The following is a 22,595-nucleotide window of genomic DNA, read 5'->3' as shown; positions in this document are numbered from 1 at the left end:
TTTTCTTTTATTCCACCTGTTCTCATTATGTTTCCTTCAGTAGCCCTATTTTCAAACTTACAAATTCTTTCCTTATTACGAGTTTCTCAAAGGCCTTTTCTACCTCTCAGTAATTTATTTTACCTTTTTTTTGTTCTAACAATTTATTTGATTTTTTGGAATAGTTTCTCTCCATCTGCTGAAATTGCCCATTTGGTATTGTGTATTTTCTACATTTTTCCATCATTGACCTAAACATCTTAAGTATATTTTTTTAAAATCTCCCATTAGATCCAAAATCTGTGTCATATCTTAGTCTGGTTCTGATGATTTGTTTATTACTTGGAAATTTGTTTATTACTTGGCCTTGATCTGATACATTTTATAAGATAATATGAAAAAGACCATTTTTTTCTTATACATCTGGTAAAATGACAATATATATTAACCAGAGTTTGGTAATAGAAAATCTTTGTGATGAAATAAAACTATATAGTGATTTTCACCTTATTACTATATTGTATCAAGTAAAATTTTCCCAGATCAAATTGCTGTTGTAATTTTTTTTTCAGTGCTGGGGACAGTACCCAGGGCCTTGTGCTAAGCAAGTGCTCTACTATGAGATATGTCCCCAGCCTATGGTTATAAATTTAAATGTGAAAACTTGATTTTCATATCAGTTTTTTTTTAACTCTACATGTCTATTTAAAATGACACTTAACCATACAGCATTGCCACAGTAGATCATGTATCTTCATGACTAAGGAGGCTTCTTCATGAATTCTTATTGGCTCGGTACTTAATATAGCTCCTTCCTGAAGTAGTAAATTTTTCAATTCCCTTCTGCCTAACCTCTTCATTGAATGAATAAATGCTTCTGATTAAGAACATGGAAAGATATAGTCAATAAATTCACGAGTTATCACAGATAATGAAACTTACTTTCAGTAGAATAATCTTTAACTGCTTGTACTCAAATTGCATGTGACTACATTACTAAAAATATACCTTTTTCCTCTGGAGTGAATTTGTGTAAGCCTGTTGGTAAGTAAGTATCTGTGTTCATGTGGGGGTTTGTGTGCGTGTATAAGAAAGAGAGGAGAAGAGAGGGAGGAAGAAAGAGAGAGAACAAAAGACAGAAAAGAGAACTAAAATCTGAGGTAAACAATTTAAACAGAGTATCTATCTCTATACACATTCCTGGACCTACTTAATTGCCTCATCAGTAAGTGGTTATGTCTGAATAAGGGCATGTGAAATATATTCAATGTATATGCCCAGAGGCTGCAGGTTGGTGATGTAAAGTTCTCCAAAACTCATGTGCTGAAGATGAGAAAAAAAGAAAGGAAGGAGAAGGCAGAAAGGAGGAATGGAGGAGAACTATTTGGAGGAGGTAGAGGCTTTAAGAGTTGGGACCTAGTGGAAGGAAGTTAGGTCATTAGAAGGGTGAACTACAAAAAGATGTGTAAATCCTAGCCCCTTTCTGTCTCTCTCTTGTTGCTTGCCAGCCACCATGAAGTGAAGAGGTTTCCTTCGCCATGTGTTCCTATCAGGTTGTAATGTGCAGTCACAGGCCCAAAGCAACAGGACCGAGTGACCAAGGATAGCAAACTCTGACACTGTGAGCCAAAATAAAACTTTCCATATTTAATTTGATTGTTTGAAGTATTTTGTTACTGTAAGGAAAAGTTGATTAACGCACTAGCTGAGAAGAGAATACAGAAGAAACATACCCAATATCTACAGTCAGCCTGAATCAGAAGGAACGAGTCTGGGAGCTCTAAACACTAAGCTGACGTGCTCAAGCTCAGTGGCTGAGTCTCAGTCCTTGGTGCTCACACTGATTGGGATCCCTGGCTTTGGGTGTGTGAAGTTCAGGATTGGACTTCTTTCTATGACATGAACATCATTTTTCCAGTAGTAATTCCTTGTTTTTGTTTATCATGAAAGCCATGTACAACTTTAATGAGACTATGTTGCTCTTTCTGGCAATTCTTGCAGCAACGTATATTTCTCTCAGTACCTGCATCCAACTAAACATTCTAGAAATATTCTAGTGTCCTCTGCCAAAAATGTGTTGATGCCTTTCTCTTAAAAAAACATGTGGTTCATCTGCAAGCTCCATTGTATTGAGTCAGGCACTTTGCTAATCATGGCACAGGGCCATATTGTGGCAATCTGTGATCCTCTGGCATAAACAATTTTAAATCACCAATTTCTCATTCAGATTAGCATTGGCATTTCTTGCATGTACATGACTCATTCTCATCAAATGCAGAATAAGTGGCTACTATGGTCTCCCATTCATATTGCAAGCACATGGCTATAGTGATGTTGGCAGCAGAAGTTGTTGAAATCAAGAAAATATGTGGTCTATTTGTGGATTACAATATGCTTGGATTCACCATATTCTTCACACTCTCTTGCATTCAAATATTTATAACTCAAGCTGCCTCCAAGGAAAACTAAGTTCATCTGGGCTCATTGGTAGATGCTTTTAATCCTAACTACTCAGGAGGCTGGGGCAGGAGTAGCTCAAGTACACTGTCAGCCTTGGTAAATTAATAAGACCCTGTCTCAAAATAAAACTTATATCCCCTTTCGGGCTGGGGATATAGCTTATCAGTAAAGCACCCTTGGGTTCATTCTCCAGTATTGTAAACAAATAAACAAACTAGATTCAAGGCCTTTAATACCTGCATCACCCACACTGTGTCCTCTTGGAGTTTCATCTCCTGCTTTGCTGTGCCCCCTCCCCTGACTCAGACAATGGCAAGGCCCTACTGAGGTGGATGGCACAAGGTGTCCATCCTCTGGAGGAGCGCAGCATGTTTCTGGGAATGGGCTGGTTTGTTTTTGTATTCCTTTAATAAGTATAGTTGCGACTTCTCATATGACCATTAAGTATGAAGGAAAAAACATGACTTTCCCAATTAATGCAACTACTTCTAAAGAATAGATCTGTTTGCTCTAAATGCAATGATTCAGCTGTGGAGCGTAAATTGTTAATGTCTAATGAAAAACTCCCTGTATTCCTGTCAAGGAAGTTTTTGAGAAATTAAGTTAAAATCTAGAGAAGAAGAATTAATGTTAAGAAGACAGATTAGTGCTTAGTACTGGGCAACTTGTTCTTGTTCCTGTGCACAATGGTTTGTTCTCTTACTCTTGTTTGATTAAAATTAATAACAAGTTAACCACTTGCCGTAACCATGGCACCGGTTCCAGTTAGTAAGTCAAGAAAGAATAGTCAAGGTATAGGTCAATATTCTGGGACATTTCTAACTATTATTAAAAGCTAACTAAGCAGAAACAGCTCAAAGCAAAATGCTAGCTGAAAGGAAAAATGCTTGCTTATGCATAACCCAAGATACATTCTTCTATTCTAATTGTAGCAATTTAATACTTTGTTTCTTTGAATAATGATTCCTGTTTTGTAACCACAAAGTATTGTGAGCCTGCCAAAATGAAAAGTATATATGATCAACTTCACAAGTAAAGATTGGGATTCAGCTCACTTTGGTGTCTGTGTTGTTTCTCCACCCCCTTTTGCCAACTCCTCACCATCCATTCCTCTCCTGAGACCCCCTGTTGGAGCTGGTCTCTGACACTGCTTTCTTTATCTTTACACAAAGGTTTAGTTTCCATATGCCAGCCCATATTCATGTTCTATCTAATCTTATTTAGCTATCCCACTTTTCCTCAATCCTATCATTTATTTGGTAAACACCAAAGAGGTTAGAGATCAAGTGTCCAAAAATTTCTACACTAAGGATTCCTCTTTATTTCTCACATAACTCATTTTATTCATTCTGAAAAAGCTTTGTTCTTGGTGAGCATTGGTGTTTTCTCAAATTCATAGTGTAATGAAATACATATTTTAGATCTTTGTTCAAAATGGTCAGTTATTGTCTCTTAAACAATCACTTGATCACAGATATTTTGAAACACGGGGAGTTAATCACATTTGATCAGCACATGACATAAAAAGCTAAAATTATGAAGTTTTTAAAAGATCAGAGGCTCCAACAAAGGACATTCTTAAAAAGCAGTACTAAATGTTACAATTTAGTTCTGATAAAAGGAAACATTTTAATTAAAGATATATTTAAAACTTAAATTATAACTATCAATTCTTTTATTTCCAAGATGAGGTATATGGCCTTGACATTATTGCATTCCACATGTCCTAAAGATATTCCTGCTGTTTTTTTTTCATGTAACATAATCATATTATATTATTATTATATTATCAAATTATTATTATATTATCAAAATTGTCTTGCACTAAATAATTACCTTAAAAAATCCAAGATTTAAGTTTAAATATTTTATTTATAGCTTGAAATTATCATTTAAACTTTTTTCAGTGTTTGATCACTCAAAAGAAGGATCTTTTAGGTAATTTTCATGGAAGTGTTACAGAGAATGATATTATGCTTGTTATAACAGTTTTCTGTAAAACATGATCAAAGGAACATGTGTATTAGACTGATAGAATGCTAAGTTTACAATCTATTTTTTTTTCTTCAAAATTCTAGACAGGCTTTCTTCAAAAACTATACCTTCTTGTCCAAATGAAAGGACTATTGAAAATGTAGCTGCTATCGTCTGGAGCTAGAGGGCTCATATCCACTTGACAATCCAATGAATCTGATTATTTTTTAAATGATGTAATTTCTCTGCCCACTACTATTTATATTTCTTACTCTATATTAATGCGATATTTCTTTTAGAGAATTGTGCAAACTTTGTGATTACTATGTGTATTTCATTATCTTCCTTCAATTTGCTCCAAAACATAAACTCTGTATTATAAAATTATTTAAATATAACTAGAAATTTTATAGTTTTGATAAATGAAATTCTGTGACAATTTCTTCCAAATCCTTGAAATGACATTGACTAAATAAACAGGAATAACAAATTTGGCATGAGACTATTGTATTATGGACACATTGTTTTGGAGGCATAGTTTTAGCACCTAGTCCAAGAGAACAAAACCCACTCTTAAGTTGAAATCCAAAGTTTATAATAAGAATTATTGAAAGACATATTAATGTATATGCAGAATACTTAACAAATTAGAACAGTTTAAAAAATAGAAATAATGTATATTTGTTATATTTAACAAATAGAAATAATCTATATTTGTTTCCTAAAAGTTGGCAATAAAGATGAAAAAGTAAGTTTATTGTGATTTTCAAATTTTTGTGTGGCCTCTGATTAGTTTACTAAAAATGTTGTATTGGTATTTGTTATTTCAATATCATGTTGCAGGTCAATGTTTATACTTATTCATGTTCTTTATTTGTTACACATTGAAATCATTACGTTGGAATTTGTAGGAATTAGAGTACAACATGGTTCATTGTAAAGATGAATATAACCGACACACTTAGTCAAACTCACCAGAAAATAAAAAGATAAATGACCAATTATATATTTAGCAAATAGCATGATCAAATTTTACCAATGTATTTAATAACTTGGACAAAAAAGGGAAAATTACTTTTTTAACACACAAACCACCAAAGCTCCTTCCAAAAGAAGCAGATAACAGAAAGAGCCTTTCACCTATCTGAGAAATTGTAATTGGAAACATTTTACCAAACAGTTTACCAGGTCCAGCTAGATATACTGGGTGAACACAACCAAATGTATAAAGAAACTAAAATTAAAACTCTATAAACTTTTCCCAAAACATTTTTAATAGAGTATAATAATTATACATAATAGTTTGATTCATTTTGACAAAATCATACATGCATGGAATTTGATTTACTCTATTTTGGTCCCTAGTGCCCCCTTTCCCTCTTCTCCCTTCTTCCTCTACTGTACTGGTTTTCTTTTCACTCATTAATAAATTATTTCTGATCTGTGTTTTATACACATACATAAAGGTAGAATTTACTTTGGCATATCTATACATGCATATAATGTGATTTTGTTAAATTAATTCTGTATTTCCTCCCCTATCCACCACCCCTTCTCCCCTGCTTTTGACCTCCTTGTTCTACTCCACTGATTTTTCCAATATCATTATGATATTTGACCATTCCCACTTCCTCCTTATTTTGCTTTAGCTTCTGCATACCAGAGAAAACATTCAACCTTTGATTTTCTGAATCTGGTTTATCGCATGATGTTCTCCATTTCCATCCATTTACTGGCAAATGCCATAATTTCATTATTCTTTATGGAGTAAAAGGCATACACACACACACACACACACACACACACCATATTTTCTTAATCCATTTGTATGTTGACAGGCATCTGGGCTCATTCCATAGATAGGTGCATCATAAACTCTGGTTACTGTTTCATAGCTTAGATCAGTAATTTAAGTTCTGTCAGATTTTCAGCCACACTTAAGGATAACAAATAACGGTACATAAGCACAGGTCTCTTGCAGCCTGGGGTCAGCTTATATTACAGCTTTGAGTGGGTACTGTGTGGCATGAGAAAAGTTACAAAATTTTCTCTTGTCACCAAGTGCCTGTGGCAGCAGGTCAGGCTCTCCAAACTTTTAGCATCATAATTCCCAGTCCAAAATCTCGCCTTTAAATATTTATAAAATCTGTTTATAAATTTTATTTACAAAATCTGTTTACTGTTTTATTTATAAAATCTTAGGAAATTTATTTTATCTATGTGTAAATACTCTCAATCAAGGAAGTTTATACAGAACAGTTTTAATGATGTCTAGAGCATAATAAATATTTTATGAATGTCAGGAATTATTAATAAATAAAATAATAAAGTTTAATTTTCACATTTTCATAGCCATGTTGGTGTTGAAATTTGGTTCAAATATGGAACACTGAAAAACAGCTAATGTCAAAAACAAATTAGCATTATTTTTAAGTAGAAGTTGCCAAAATTAGGAGTTTTTACCATAAGGATAGAATTAGTTGAAAAGAGTACATACACATATATATTATGTGTATACATGTATTTGTCTTCCATATATAGGGAATTTTTTGAAATGTAAAGCTATTTTGCTTTTTGACTATTCTTGATCTTACCCTAGAGTCTTATTCTCTTTAAGTGTTACTACCAGAATGTGGACTATATAATGAGAAAATTCTTGTATGCAGAAAAAATTCTTTCTACACACACACACACACACACACACACACACACAAACTGAATCCCTTGAGCATGAGATGTGGGAGAGAGACAAAGACAGAAATGAAAGATATGATCTTCAAGATCCCATTTTCAACTACACATTCCCTGGTCCTCATTCAAATTGTCAAGGTATGAAAGGACAAACTCAATGTGATTTGAGAGGTAAACTGAAAGCCAGGAAAGAGTGACACTTGATTTCTTACTTGAGTATCTGAAGGAGAGTCCTGGTGTGACATCTCAGGACATGGGATGTTAGCACTGGAGTGCAAATGACACTGATACATGTTCCATATGAGAAAGTGAGTGTGCCACTGGTTTCCTTCTCCCCCCAAAGGCACACTGGGATGTGGGAGAGCTCAGTACTGTGGGAAACAGGCTAATCATGACAAATAATTGTGACATTGTCATGAGAGACATCTTGACTATGTCTACATTTGTCAAAGGACTTCATGGCCAAGGACCATAAAAACAAATGTTCAGTGGGATCAGTAAAAGAAAGTAGGTCATGTTTGAGGGATTGTAAGGTAAAAATCAAGGATACAGATGGGTCACAAAATGAACACCAAAGAAAATATCAAAGTTCAGCAGAGAGTACAGAAAAGATAAATTTTTATACAAAGTCTGGAGATAAGCTGACATTATTTCAACATAGGCCAAATAAAATGTCAAATAACAACAGGCCAAATGACATGCTGGAGGCTAACCCTCTCCTCTCCCTTACTCCTCAAATACAGGTCAGTTTCCTCCTTTTAAAAATTGGTTCTTTGTAGTTTTACATAACACTAGAATTAATTTTGACATAATTAAAAAAGTGTGGAATATACTTTGCTCTAATTCAGTAGCTTTCCTTTTAAAGAGGGTGATATGGGGTGGAACGTGGGAGGCTCAGAGACCTATGGAGAAAAAAGTTGTCCAGTACAGATTGTCAACTGCCAATTGGCAGAAAAGTTATTCAAATACCTCATTTTATACTACAACAAAGGAATTTTTGTTCAGAAGCATTAATTGACAGTTAAGTGGAAGGTTTTCAGTTCATTAACATATACAGGGTCACTTGGAGCAAAACAAGACTACAACAAGAAACAAACAACCCCCCAAAGCCTACCCATACCTGTCTTTAAATACAAACTGCAAAACCTACTACACAGGAATTTGATACCAGGATATTGGCTGACAAAGGATGGATCTATTAAATAATGTATTCAGTTGGTAACCCACTTGAAAGTAAATATTCACATCAATATACAATTTAAAATACTTCACAAAAGTAATACCACCAACCACAAAGTACCAGAATAATGAGGGAATAGCTCTTATACAAAATGAAATATCACTGAACATTTTTATGGTAAAAGTGCTATTTTTTAAAAATTGTCCCATTACTATTTATTTTCTACTAATGTAAAATCCATTTACTGCAAGATACTCAGCTGCATTTTGAGAAATGTTTTATAATTATGTGGTATATATGTTTATATTACCTTTATTCAAAACCCAAACCAGTAAAATGTTGATCAACTGATGAATGAATAAACAGATTTTTGTATATGAAACAAAACAAGCAGTAACGAGTAGAATTCAAAATACAACTATGCAGGTCTGGGTATATGGTTCAGTGGTACAGTGCTTGCCTAGCATGCATGAGATCTTGGGTTGAAATCTTAAGACTGAAAAACAACAACAAAACTGTGGATATAACCACAGGAATAAGTCTATAAAGAGTTATTTTAAGTGAAATTACCCAACATGAAAGATATTAGCAACTACTTAATGTGCGTGACTTTCTCTGAAAGGCAAGCATATATGATGGAAATGAGAAGAGAAGCAGCCAATAATTAGAGGTTGTAATAGAGGGTGAATTAAACTCAGTTAGAAGGGTACTTTTGAGGGAGATGGAAATACTTTATTTATTAATTGGGTTACAGCTATAGGACTCTCAGGTATTTTTCATAGCTCATGAAACTATTCACATATCTAACTATAATGTATTATATTTGTAATTCTATCTCAAGAAATCAACCTTAAACCAACCATGATCATTTACGCGTTTAAGTACTATGCCCCTTTTCTATTCATCTTGTCTTTGAAATTTAATGTATAATATAGCAAGCCAACTTATATTCCAGAATATGCACATGCAATGGATTGAAAGCACACTTAATTTGTCTTTAATCACTTCAATATGCAGGTTTTATAACTTAAAAAGTGTCAGCAGTGAATGAGTAGATTGTTATTATGACATACTAATGAAATATGTTTCTAATTTAATCTTTTCAAAGACTGAGGTATATGTTGTTATCTTTTACATTAATTGATATTTAAATGCACAGAGTTTAAAGGATATGCCAATGTCTAATATTAATTAGATATGTATCATTGTAGAAATACTAATTAGGAGTATCTAATGCTAATTAGATATTTTTAATTGTAGAAATGACTTTTTAAATTTTATTTTATTGGTTCTTGTTAGTTATACATGACAATAGTAACCATTTTAATATATTTAGACAAACATGAAATATATTTTATCCTATTCAGACCCTAGTATCTCTCTTCTGCTTTCATTTCCTCTACTTCTGTTCCCTTCCCTTTTAGAAATAATTTTTTTTGCAAATGTACACATACAAACTAGAGTGTAAATATGTTCAGCTTATTACCATCCAAGATTTAATTTGGTGACTGCTTGTACATCTGTTTGTCATATAAATGTTTAGGATAGTCACAAAACTATTTAAAAACATTGTATTAAAGAGAAAAACAGAAGAAAGCAAGAAGGAAAGAACTGTCATGAGACCTTTTACAAAGTATTTTAGACAAAAGACACAATTTCCATCACAGGCTACCACCTAATTATTGGCATATCTTTTAAACTCTGCACATTTAAACATCAATTTTGTAAAAGATAGCAACATATACCTCAGTCTTTTGAAAAGATTAAATTAGAATCATATTTCATTAGTATGTCATAATAACAATTTACTCATTACATCCACTGCTGACACTTTTTACGTTATAAAATCTGCAGATTGAAGTGATTAAAGACAAATTAAATGTGCTTTCAATCCATTGCATGTGCATATTTTGGAATATAAGTTGGCCTGCTATATTATACATTAAATTTCAAAGACAGGAAGAGTAACAAAAGGGACAGTACATAAAAATGTAAATGATAGTATAAATTGAATTTAGAAACTATTTTTAAATACTTACTGAATATCAACTTTTCTTAATTCTAGTGGTTGACTTTTAAATACATTCATATTGCATCTCACGATTTAGACAGCTTTCAAGGAGAACAACCTCTGCACTCTCCTTCGTATCTGGTGAGTCTTGATACTGTAGATAATGGGGTTCATCAAGGGTGGAAAAAGGATATAGATGTTGCCCATGAGGACATGAACCAGAGGAGAGAGGTGTTTGCCAAAGCGATGAACCATGGTCAGACCAATGATTGGGATGTAGAAAACCAAAACAGCACAGATGTGAGACACACAAGTCTGCAAGGACTTCATTCTCTCCTCCCGGGATGCAATGGCTAAGACAGTGTGCAAGATCATAATGTAGGAGATTAGGATGAGCACAGCATCCAGCAGCAAGTTCATGATCACCAGAACCAGAGCATAGATGCTGTTGAAGCGGATGTCTGAACAGGCCAATCGAAGTAAGTCTTGGTGCAGGCAGAAAGAGTGAGAGAGGATGTGAGGACGGCAGTAATTTAAGAACTTCAGGCGGATTATGGCAGGAGAAATGAATGAAAAACTTCTACACAAAATTGCCACTCCGATTTTCATGATTTTGTCATTGGTTAGGATGGAGGAGTAGCGTAGAGGGTTGCAAATGGCAATGTAGCGGTCAAAGGCCATAGCTAGCAGGACAGAGGACTCCATGAAGGACAGACCATGGATGAAATAGGACTGAGCAATGCAGAAATCCAGGCTGATCTCTTGCATGAACCCATAGAGGACTCCCAGCACCGTGTGCACAGTAGACAGCCACATGCACAGATCCGTGAGGGACAGCATGGCCAGGAAGTAGAACATGGGCTGGTGCAAGCTTGGCTCTGTCCTGACCACATGGAGGATCATGCAGTTTCCTAGAAACACCATTGCATAGATGGAGGAGAAGGGGATGGAGAGCCAGAGGGAGTAATCTTCTAGACCAGGAACGCCAGTGAGAACAAATGTTGAACTATTGAGGTGGGAGTGAGAGAGAGCAGACATGAGTAGAAGATGGAAAATCTTCCAAGAGAGTTATTTTAACTGCACACGTTTGTGATTCCTGAATCTTTAGTGGTTTTTATATGCTTTCAGGAAGAAAATTAAACATTAAATTTCATGATTAGCAATATAGAAACCTGTGTCATTATTTTTCCAGATAAACTTCTTCTCTCCTCATGGAAACTACAGTGTGTGTGATCAGTATTCCAGGAAATTAAGAACTTTTATGCAGTAATATTATTGGAAATGGGCACCTGGGATTTGTGGACGATGGACTTCTGTAATCCTCTGTTCACTTCTAAAGAGAATAATACATGCTCACAGGTGTGAAGTGGCACCATAGAGGCTTAACCCTCAGGAGACTGAAATACAAATGCATTTTCTAAGCTCTGCCTTTGGTTTCCACTAAAGATTTATGAAATCCCTAAGGAAATGGGTTGGTTAATGTAATCTAATTTTGTAGAACTCAAAAATCAGCCAAGATCCACTAAACAAGTGGAATCTGAACTGCCAAACGCAATGCCTCCCAATAAAATTGGGAAAAGATTGAAAATCTTCTGATGAGTGTTTGGTGAAATAATAAGAATAACCTGAATCTTCCAAGTTCGTTGTGTTATTAAAATGACATGCTTTCTACTATTTCCTTTTGTGTTTCAATAGCAGATCATGATGACCTCGACCAAGAATCCAGTGACTTAAAGATAAAATTTCCCAGGTATTTTAATTTAATTTTATTTTATTTTATTAAGAAAGAGGGAATATGTGGGAGGCTGACTAGCACATGACCGTGTCTGACTGCCCTGCTGATCAGTGAGGCAACTGGCGGTCACGCTGTGATCTGGATAGCCCTGGACTTCTATGGTACAAGTGACATGGGCATGACTTCCTATATCCCCATGGGTCCAGCTATGCTCACTTTTCCTTTGTAATATTACCCCTTGCCCTGTTTAGAATAGAATGTTCCATGGAAACACCTTTTGTGTGTCCCCTTCTCTTACTGTGCCCTTGGGTGTGGCCTTCCTAGATGTCAGTCAACCTTGGGACAGCAGTCATCGTGAAGCTAGACTCAGCCCTCTGAAACCTGACCCCTTGCCTCATTTGAATGGCTTCTCCTCAATAAAAGAGGTCAAGACATGCACTCGCACTGTCTCTTTTTTTTTCTCTCTCTCCAGACCATCACAGGAGCTGTCACAGCGCCCCCAAAGAAAAAGGCATTTTTTTCTCTTGTTTGGTTATTTTGTGCAGCCTAGTTAGCCCAGTTCCCCTGGAGTGACCCCTGATTGTTTTAGTCGTGAGCAACCTGGCATTCACAGCAAACAAATAATCAAGGATGTGAAGAGACAGCCTTCAGAATGGGAGAAAATCTTCACCACCTGCACCTCAGATAGAGCATTAATCTCCAAGACATACAGAAAAATTTAAAAACTAAACACCAAAAAACAAATAACCCAATCAATAAATGGGCAAAGGAACTGAACAGACACCTCAAAGAAGAACAAATATGATTAGTCAACAAATACACGAAAAAATATTCAACATCACAAGCAATTAGAGAAATCCAAATTAAAATTACAACAAGATTTCATCTCACTCCAGTCAGAATGGAAAGTATAAAGAATACAAGTAACAATAAATGTTGCATGGATGTAGGGAGAAAAGTTAACTCATACATTGCTGGTGGAACTGCAAATTGGTGCAACCACTCTGGAAAGCAGAATGGTGATTCCTCAGAAAACTTGGAATGGAACCACCATTTGACCTACTTATTCCACTCCTCAGCATATACCCAAAGTACTTAAAATCAGTATACTACAGTGACTAGTCCACATCAACGTTTTGAGCAGCTAAATTCACAATAGCTAAGCTATGGAACCAGCCTAGGTGCCCTTCCACAGATGAATGGATAAAGAAAATATGGTGCATATTTCCAATTGAGTATTACTCAGTCATAAAAAGGAATGAAGTATGGCATTTGCTGGTAAATGGATGAAACTGGAGACTATCATGCTAGTGAAATAAGTCAATCCAAAGAAACCGAAGGTCCACTATTCTCATGTTTCTCTCTCTCTCTCTCTCTCACTCTCTCTTTCTCTGTCTCTCTCTCTCCAGTACACTGGATTGAACTCAGGGACACTCGACCACTGAGTCACATCCCTAGCCCTACTTTGTATTTTATTTAGAGACAGGATCTCACTGAGTTGCTTAGTGCCTTGCCCTTGCTGAGACTGGCTTTGAAATCTCAATCCTCCTGCCTCAGAATTCCTGAGCTGCAGGGATTACAGGTGCCTGGCCAAATGTTTTCTCTGGTATGTGGATGCTGACTCACAATAGGCTGGGAGGTGTGGAGACAGGATGGGAAGTTTACCAGAACAGAGTTCGGGCAGTGGGGGAAAGGGAAGAGGATGGAAATGGTAAAACAGTAGAATAAGTTGGACATAACTTTCTATGTTCATATATAAATACATGACCAGAGTAATGACACACCATTTACCACAAAAATGGGAAGTTATGTTCCACATACATATGATATGATAAATTGCATTCTACTGCATGTATAACTAAAAACAACAAACTAATAAAGAGAAAAACAAAAGAGTAAATTATGTGATTTTTCCCATAATATTTTTTTGTAACTGCTCTTATGCAATCAAGTTTGGAAATCTTTATAAATATATAAATCATTGATAATCATTTTCAATTTACAATAATTGCATATCTGTAAATGGGTGCAAAACAAATATAGGGATTGCCCAGAAGTTAAAAATAAAACTGTCACATGACACAGCCATTTTACATCTAAATTTATAACAGAAAATGAAATATACATGAAAACATTATACTTCCATATTTTTGCAGCATTATTCACAATAGCCAAGGTACAGAAACAAGCTAAGTCTTAATTGACAGATAAAAATATAAGGAATCATGATATATTAATAAAATGGAAGATTATTCAGCTAAAAATATAAGGAAATACCATTGTGTTCTTAAGTATGAAACTCAAGATATTATGCTAAGTGGAATAAGCCAAACAAAAAAATATGTTCCATTATACCACTTAGATATGGAATCTAAAGAAGTGAAAGATATATCAAAGGTATAAATGATACTTTCTAGGGGTTGAGGGGGAAAGTAGTGAAAATAGAGGTTATGGGATTAAAATTTTGATCATAAGATGAATATATTCTACATATCTAGTGTATAGCATGTTGGTTTTGGTTAATTGTAATGTACATATTTTATTCTGAGAATTTATTCTAAGAGTAGTTTTAAAGACTCTTCACACACACACATACAAACACACAAACACAAATACCATGTGAGGTAATGGATATGTCATTGCCTTGCTTGTGAAAAACATCACAAAGGTATGCCCTATCAAAACACCACTGTATTCTATGCCTTAAAAATATACATGTGTTTATTTTCAATTATACCTCAAAAATTTAAAAAAATGCAAATTGATAAATCTAGATGTTCAATTCTTCTATAAAGCAGTATTAGCATTCCCTATGATACATAGTCCCAAACTACATTGTAGACCTAAGTATAAAGCAGTGAGAGTATAACTTACATTTTTCTGTTGTTGATCATGTTTTGATGGTGTCCTTAATAAATTAATTGGATAAGTCACAAAGATTTAGTCCTACAATTTCTTTCAATGTTTTATAGATATATAGTGGTGCACATCTTAAATTATAGCTACTTTGGAGATCAAAGCAGATGGATGGCTAGTTTAAAGTCAGTCTAGACAATTTAGCAAGAACATCTCTCAATAATTAAAAAAATACAAAACAAACAAACAAACAAACAGATAAAAAGTCTTGGGATATTGAATACTCAGTCGTAGAGCTGTTGTAAGCTTGTGAGTCCATGAGTACAATTTCTAGTAGAATCCCTGTTATTATCAAATAGGTGTATGTGTGTATTTTTCTGTGTGTGTGTGTGTGTAGACCAAATACCTTTTACTAGAAATCTGTGACTTATTCTAGAGTACATCTTTTCATTCTATATATTCAAGAATCTAAAAATATTGGCAAAATTGGCAAAAATTTTCAGTACAGGTTTATCAAAGACAATAATTGTTTTCCTTTCTTTTTTCCAACTTTATTACAAATCAATAGCATATGAATGGATCATCTTACATCTATGATGCCCATGTCCAATTTGAAGAAGAGCTCATTATTAGTAAATGACAACCTTTCTAAAGAACATATGTAGTAGGTTAGTAGGCATGGTAAGAACTCAATCTAAAAACACCAAGCAAATTGTCCAGCTGGAAGGTAGTCTCTTATGCATGACAAATAAACAGTACAATTTAATCTCAATGATTAGAGATCTCTATGCCGAATCTTAACCTATACAGGGGTAAAAAATCAACAGGGACTTTGTTTCCCTAGCACACTTTTATAATTTCAGTTTCCCTGAATTCAGCTAGTCCATTTCAGCACTCATGAAAAGTATATTAAAGGTCCTACATCAATGTTACCATAACAACAAAATAATTTAATATTTTATAATCCCTCCCCCTATTTCTACATGTTTTGCCTCAAGTTTCACCACTTAAATAAGCAAGGGAAAGATGAAAATTCCAGTTTCCCAAAGATCCTGTTACCTGAAAACTGGTGGTTGGACAAATGACTAAGACACAGAGGTTAGGTGATTGATTGTGGCTAATGCACTATCCATTACTACTTAATTTTTTTTCTATGCATTTCCTCTGTGCACACTCACCAATATCTGCTGAGTTCTCAGACCTTCAGGAATATATTTCTTTCTGTCTCCTTATGTGAAATACAGAAGAAAAGTAAGACAAAGGAGCTATAATAAAATTTAATCTAATATGAATAGATAGTTAAGCTGAATCTCATCATGCAAACCATTGAAACTACATGTATTTTAAAAATCAATTTATGTTAAAGAAATTACTATTTACCTCATCCTTGATGTAGAGCTTATATTAAAAACACTTATATTTCTCGATCACAGTAACAATGCAGACACTTTATTCTTTTAATGGAAACTAGGAATTGAAATGATAAATGAAAATATGGCCTCAATCTAAACATTTTTAAATGATTTTAATGGCTTTCAAATTCTAGTTACTGTTGGTATTATACTTTAAAGAAACTGATAACAAAACTCTCTTTTTCTCCACTAATGCCAATACTGATTATTCATATCTTTGGCTAAATGATTGCACACAGAGTGGGAGGGGGAGAGTATTAGGACGATGGACAATCAGGCATCAAGACTACTTACTCTTTGTTTATTTCACTACTCCATAAAAGATATAAAAAGTCCAGTCTCCATATGATGCTCTACCCATTGAAAGGCCATGTTACTGAACTTGTTGTAGGGTACATGCATAACAACTAAATATATTGCTTAAAATAATAAAAGAGACAAAATAATGGTTGATGTTTCAGCAATTATTTGATGAGACTTTAACACAAACATTTACTTTTGCCTGATGGATATGTTAAAAAATGTTCTCATTCAGCTGTCCTTGAAAAGGTATAGATTTTACTGTCAAATCTACCTATATTAATATGGTTTTCATAACATATAGTGTGACTTATAAAATTGTTCATTTAAACATATAGTGTGACTTATAAAATTGTTCATTTAAAATTGTTACACATGTCAACATCATAGACTTATGATAGCTGTGGAAAAAATGGGGTAGAATTTGTGACAAGTAAATCATCATTTAAATGGAAGTGAGAAATATATTTTGAAATACTTACTGAATACAACATTTCTTAACTCCAGTGGTTGACTTATAAATACATTCATATTGCATGATAAGACTTAGACTGCTTTCAAGGAGAACAGCCTCTGCACTCTCCTTCGTATCTGGTGGGTCTTGATACTATAGATAATGGGGTTCATCAAGGGTGGAAAAAGGATATAGATGTTGCCCATAAGGACATGAACCAGTGGAGAGAGGTGTTTGCCAAAGCGATGAACCATGGTCAGACCAATGATTGGGATGTAGAAAACCAAAACAGCACAGATGTGAGACACACAAGTCTGCAAGGACTTCATTCTCTCCTCCCGGGATGCAATGGCTAAGACAGTGTGCAAGATCATAATATAGGATATTAGGATGAGCACAGCATCCAGCAGCAAGTTTGTGATCACCAGAACCAGAGCATAGATGCTGTTGAAGCGGATGTCTGAACAGGCCAATCAAAGTAAGTCTTGGTGCAGGCAGAAAGAGTGAGAGAGGATGTGAGGACGGCAGTATTTTAAGAACTTCAGGCGGATGATGACTGGTGGAATGAGTAAAGAACTCCTACATGAGATTGCCACCCCGATTTTCATGATTTTGTCATTAGTTATGATGGAGGAGTAGCGTAGAGGGTTGCAAATGGCAATGTAGCGGTCAAAGGCCATAGCTAGGAGGACAGAGGACTCCATAAAGGACAAACCATGGATGAAATAGGACTGAGCAATGCAGAAATCCAGGCTGATCTCTTGCATAAACCCATAGAGGACACCCAGCACTGTGTGCACAGTGGACAGTCCAATGCACAGGTCTGTGGAGGCCAGCATGGCCAGAAAGTAGAACATGGGCTGGTGCAAACTTGGCTCAGTCCTGATCACATGGAGGATCATGAAGTTTCCCAGGAACACCATGGCATAGATGGAGGAGAAGGGGATGGAGAGCCAGAGGGAGTAATCTTCTAGACCAGGAACGCCAGTGAGAACAAATGTTGAACTATTGAGGTGGGAGTGAGAGAGAGCAGACATTAGTAGAAGATGGAAAATCTTCCAAGAGAGCTATTTTAATTGTACAGGTTTGTTATTCCTGAATCTTTAATGGTGTTTATATGGTTTAAGGAAGAAAATAAAACATTCCATAAGAGGCAATATAGACACACCCGTGTCTCTGTTATTCGCAGATAATCATCTTCTCTCCTCATGGAAATGACAGTGGCAGTAATCGGTATTCCAAGAAATTAGAAACTTTTATGCAGTAGTATTAGTGTAAATGGGCACCTGGGATTTGGTGTGGAGGATGGACTTCTGGGAACCTCTGTTTAATTCTAAAGAATATAATGAATGATCACAGGTGTGAAGTGGCACCATGGCTGGCTTCACCCTCAGGAGACTGAAATACACAGGCTCTTTCCCCTTTGGTATCACAGCTGTACCTTCAACTTGCACAAACACATCATAAGATCCCTAAAGAAAAGGGTTAGTTAATGTAATCTAATTTTGTAGAACACAAAAATGAGCTAAGATCCACTAAACAAGTGAAAACTGAACTGTATTGCATTCTATATTGGACACTTCCCTTAAATATTTGCATATTTAAAATTTATTTCATTTTCTTCTTTATTTTCATCCCCTTTTTAATTGCAAATGAGATTTCTACATTTTCTGATTCACAGTACTATTATATCTTATGTGTTTCATTAATAAGCTAGCACAATTGTCATGCATTTTATACTGGATATTAATAAATAATATTGTATGCTATCTCTGTTATCAATAACTCTGCTGTCTGTTTATAGTTAGAATAAAACTAGATATTTTGAGCACATATCACTTCTGTAATAACCAGTTTATAAGGTTATACTATATAGATCTAGCCTCTTTAGATCAACTGTAGTACCCAATGATTTCAGAACTTTCCATGAAATGCAAAAAAAAAAAATGACATGATTGTTTTGTTTGTCTGTTTTGTTTTCTTTTGTTTTGTCTTTTGGTGGTGAGGATTTAACCCAGAGGCACTGTACTCTTGAACTTGTAAGGTCTTGATAAGTTGCTGAGTCTAGCCTCAAACTTGCAATCTTCCTATCTCAGTCTTCTGAGAAATTGGAATCAAAAGTATGCACCAATGTGACTGGCAACATGAGTTTGTTTTTTAACAGACTTTATGAATTATTACAGCTTATAAGAATATATCTAGAATTTTTTGGAACTTCATAAAAAACTCCCAAATAATTTGTAAACTTGGTTAAAAGAAACTTTTTTAAAAGCATGATTGTATTTCTTAAAGAGAATTTAATATCTACAAATATTTTTTAAAAATCACATATTTACAACATATATGACATTATCGTGCAATGCCTCTGATTGCCAGAATACTATATGAAAGGGTAATTAAGACAGCTAATAAAGATGAATAATCACCTTGATACAGAATAGAGTTATTCAATGTGTGTAATTTTTTTCTGAATAGGGATTCAGTCAAAATATCAGTGACTAATGCAATGAGTTTCTGGTAATATGGCTAAGAAAAGCCACTGGGAAATGTAACCAAGGTATTGGATAGGTCAAGATAGAAGGGAAAATAAATAAATGCCAGTTTTTAGGCAAAGACTTTCCCAGCTTGCAAGAACAGATATTTTAGTCATGTCACTAATAAAATTGATTAAATAAGGAGCCCCTTCTTAATGATTCTTCAATATATTGTGACCACCTTTGGTTTCACTATATTTTATGTTTATGCCCATTAAATATGCTAACTAATAAAAAATTCAATGCATATTTATGAACACAGGAAAAAAATGATTTAGAATAAATTATATGACCTTTCTAATAGTATTTTTGGAGAAACCACTATTATGTGTTCAGGTTAGAAATTGTTATAAATGAGTAAATCATTGATAATCATTTCCAAATTAAAATTATTGTGTATCTCTAAATGTGTGCAACATAAAGTATGAAAGTTGCCCAGAAATAAAAAACAGGACTCTCATATTTCCTAAGTATTCCATTTCTGAATTTATATCTAGCAGAATATAAAATAGACCTCAAAACATGGTATTTTCATATTTATTGAAGCATAATCACAACATGTAAGATATGGAAACAACCTAAGTGTTCACTGGCAAACATATAAGAAGTTGTAGTTAAAACTGAATACTATTCATCTTAAAATGAATAAAACTGAGGAAATTATGGTAAGTGAAATAAGGCACATAAGGAAAAGAGAATGGTCCATAATATCCCTTAAATTTGATACCTAAAAAATTGAGAGAATATTGAGGGTAGAAATGGTAGTTTCCAGGGACTAAGGGAGTAAGTAGATGGCCCAATACTGGCTATAGCTAAAACTTTCACACTTTTTTTTTCACATTTTGTAGTGGTGCATTATTAGGATGGGATTTATAAATTTCATATTCATACAAGCACACCATGTAGCTATAGAATTTGGCCAGTATCACTCCTCAGCACTTCCCCGTTTCTCCCCATCTGACTTAAACCCTTTGGTCCTTTTTCTCTCCTGATCTCCTTTTGACCTCTATGGGATCTGCTCAACTTTCTTTTTCCTCTTCCTCTCTAGTTCCAAATTTGAGAGAAAACATATGACCCTTGACCTGAGTTTGACTTATTACAATTAAGATAATGGTTTCTAGTTCCTTCCATTTTCCTGCAAATGTCATAATTTCATTTTCTTCATTGCTGAATAAAATTATATTGTGAATATATATAAGATATTTTCTTTATCCATTCACTCCTTTATAGACACTTAGTTTGGTTAGATTTTATTATTGGGAATTGTATTGCTATAAACATGGGTACTTATGTATCACTCTATTATTGTGAATTTAATTCTTTAGTATACTTATTGAAGTGGCATAGCTGGGTCATACTGTGATTCCATGTCCAGTCTTTTGAGGAATCTCCATACTGATTTATATCGTGGAAGTACTAAGTTATAATCCCACCAAAAGTGTAAAAGTGTTCTTTTTACCCCATATCCTCTCCAGTATTGATTATTACTTGTTTGTTTATGACTTCTATTTTGACTGGATAGGATGAAGTCTCATTGTAGTTTTGATTAGCAATTCCCTTATTGTTAATGATGCTGAACAATTTTTCATGTATTTGTTGACCATTTTCATTTATTCTTTTGAAAAGTGTCCATTTAATAATTGGGCCATTTGATTTTCTGGTGTAAAGTTGTGGGGGTTTTTGTTCTTTATACATTTTATGTATCAGTCCTCTGTCAGAAGGTTAGCTAGCAAAGATTTTCTCCTATTCTGTAGACTCTTCTCACATTCCTGTTTCCTTTGCTGTATAGAAGGACTATAAAATAGACTTAAAACATTCTATTATGAAGTGAACAGGTCTACATACTTAGTGTACAGAATGATAACTGTGGTTAATAATAATGTATATACTGTATTCTGGGAAGTTATTTTTAGGTAGTGAGGTAGTTTTAAAGAATTTCAACACACACACACACATACACATACACACATACACACTTCCACATAGATGTAAAATAATGGGTATGTCAATTGGCTTGAATGTGGAAAACATTTCAAAAGGTGTGCTCTATAAAAACACCACCATATTCTATGCCTTAAAAACATACATTTGTTTCAATTGTCAATTATATCTCAAAAGCTGAAAAATGGAAATTGATGAATCTAGATGTAAGTTCATTTTTTCCAACAGCATTAGCATCCCTCTGATACATATTCCAAAAGTGGATATTAGATATTATCTTAGACCTAACTATAAATTAGTAAGAGAAAACATGGATAAAATATGTGTGAACTTGGACATATGTTGAATTTGGTCATAGTTGATTTTGTACAGAAGCTACAGAATTACAATGGTGTTTTTCCTCTTCAGTCTGTCGGGGTTGAGTGTCACAGCACTGATGAACTCAGGTGAGGTTGAACCATGTGATTCTCTGCTCTCCTGTTTCAGTTCTCATACCACACACAGATGTCCTCATGTGGTCGTTTAGTGCCATGTTGTAAAGATTTTTGTGCTTTTTATTGGTAATTGTTGTTGAATATGTCCCCCAAGGGAAGTGGTGAAAGTATGAATAATTCCTAAATACAAAAGCATGGCAATGTTACTTAGGGAAAAAAATATGTCAGACAAACATCATTCACCATTTGCATGAGTTATAATGCTGTTAACTGTGTGTTCAATGCTGATGAATCAATATGTTCCATCCAGAAACAAAAATAAAGTTGCCCATTCTGCACATAATGAATTTCCAAGAACAGTGGTGAAGTAACATTTATTATATAGATGGGAAATATGAGTAATATGGAAAAGCAGAAATATTTCAAGACATATGAGGTGACAACTGACTAAACTGTGAAGTGAACAACATTGGTATGAGGCTGCTCAGTATTATACACAGGGTCAGGAAAATAAACTCATCTAGGCTGCTGCTGGTTGTCTCCCCAGGTTCAAAAGGGAATGGGAAATTATAGACAAGGCAAAGGTGCAGATCAGGGGAAAATGAAATAAATTAAAGCCAACAAGAGAATCATT

The 22,595-nt window shown here is 34.5% G+C and overlaps 2 protein-coding genes across 2 annotated transcripts; both read right to left on the bottom strand.

Moving 5' to 3' along the window:
- Positions 1-10,388: 10,388 nt before the first annotated feature.
- On the bottom strand, positions 10,389-11,333 carry LOC144376836 (olfactory receptor 51V1-like). Its single transcript, XM_078045112.1, has one exon. It carries the CDS (start codon positions 11,331-11,333, stop codon positions 10,389-10,391), a length of 945 nt encoding a protein of 314 aa, XP_077901238.1.
- Positions 11,334-17,144: 5,811 nt separating this feature from the next.
- LOC101969094 (olfactory receptor 51V1) lies at positions 17,145-18,089 on the bottom strand. The gene is given in 1 exon segment (XM_005342106.3): positions 17,145-18,089. A coding segment is annotated over 1 exon segment (945 nt).
- Between the last annotated feature and the right edge of the window lie 4,506 nt (positions 18,090-22,595).

The sequence above is a fragment of the Ictidomys tridecemlineatus genome, chromosome 4 (assembly GCF_052094955.1).
Source record: "Ictidomys tridecemlineatus isolate mIctTri1 chromosome 4, mIctTri1.hap1, whole genome shotgun sequence".
Lineage (NCBI taxonomy): Eukaryota > Metazoa > Chordata > Mammalia > Rodentia > Sciuridae > Ictidomys > Ictidomys tridecemlineatus.
This window is presented reverse-complemented; position numbering and strand designations above follow the sequence as displayed.

What these genes read in the sequence shown, in the direction of transcription:
- LOC144376836 (XM_078045112.1), bottom strand. Translation starts at nt 11,333, where the DNA reads ATGTCTGCTCTCTCTCACTCCCACCTCAATAGTTCAACATTTGTTCTC.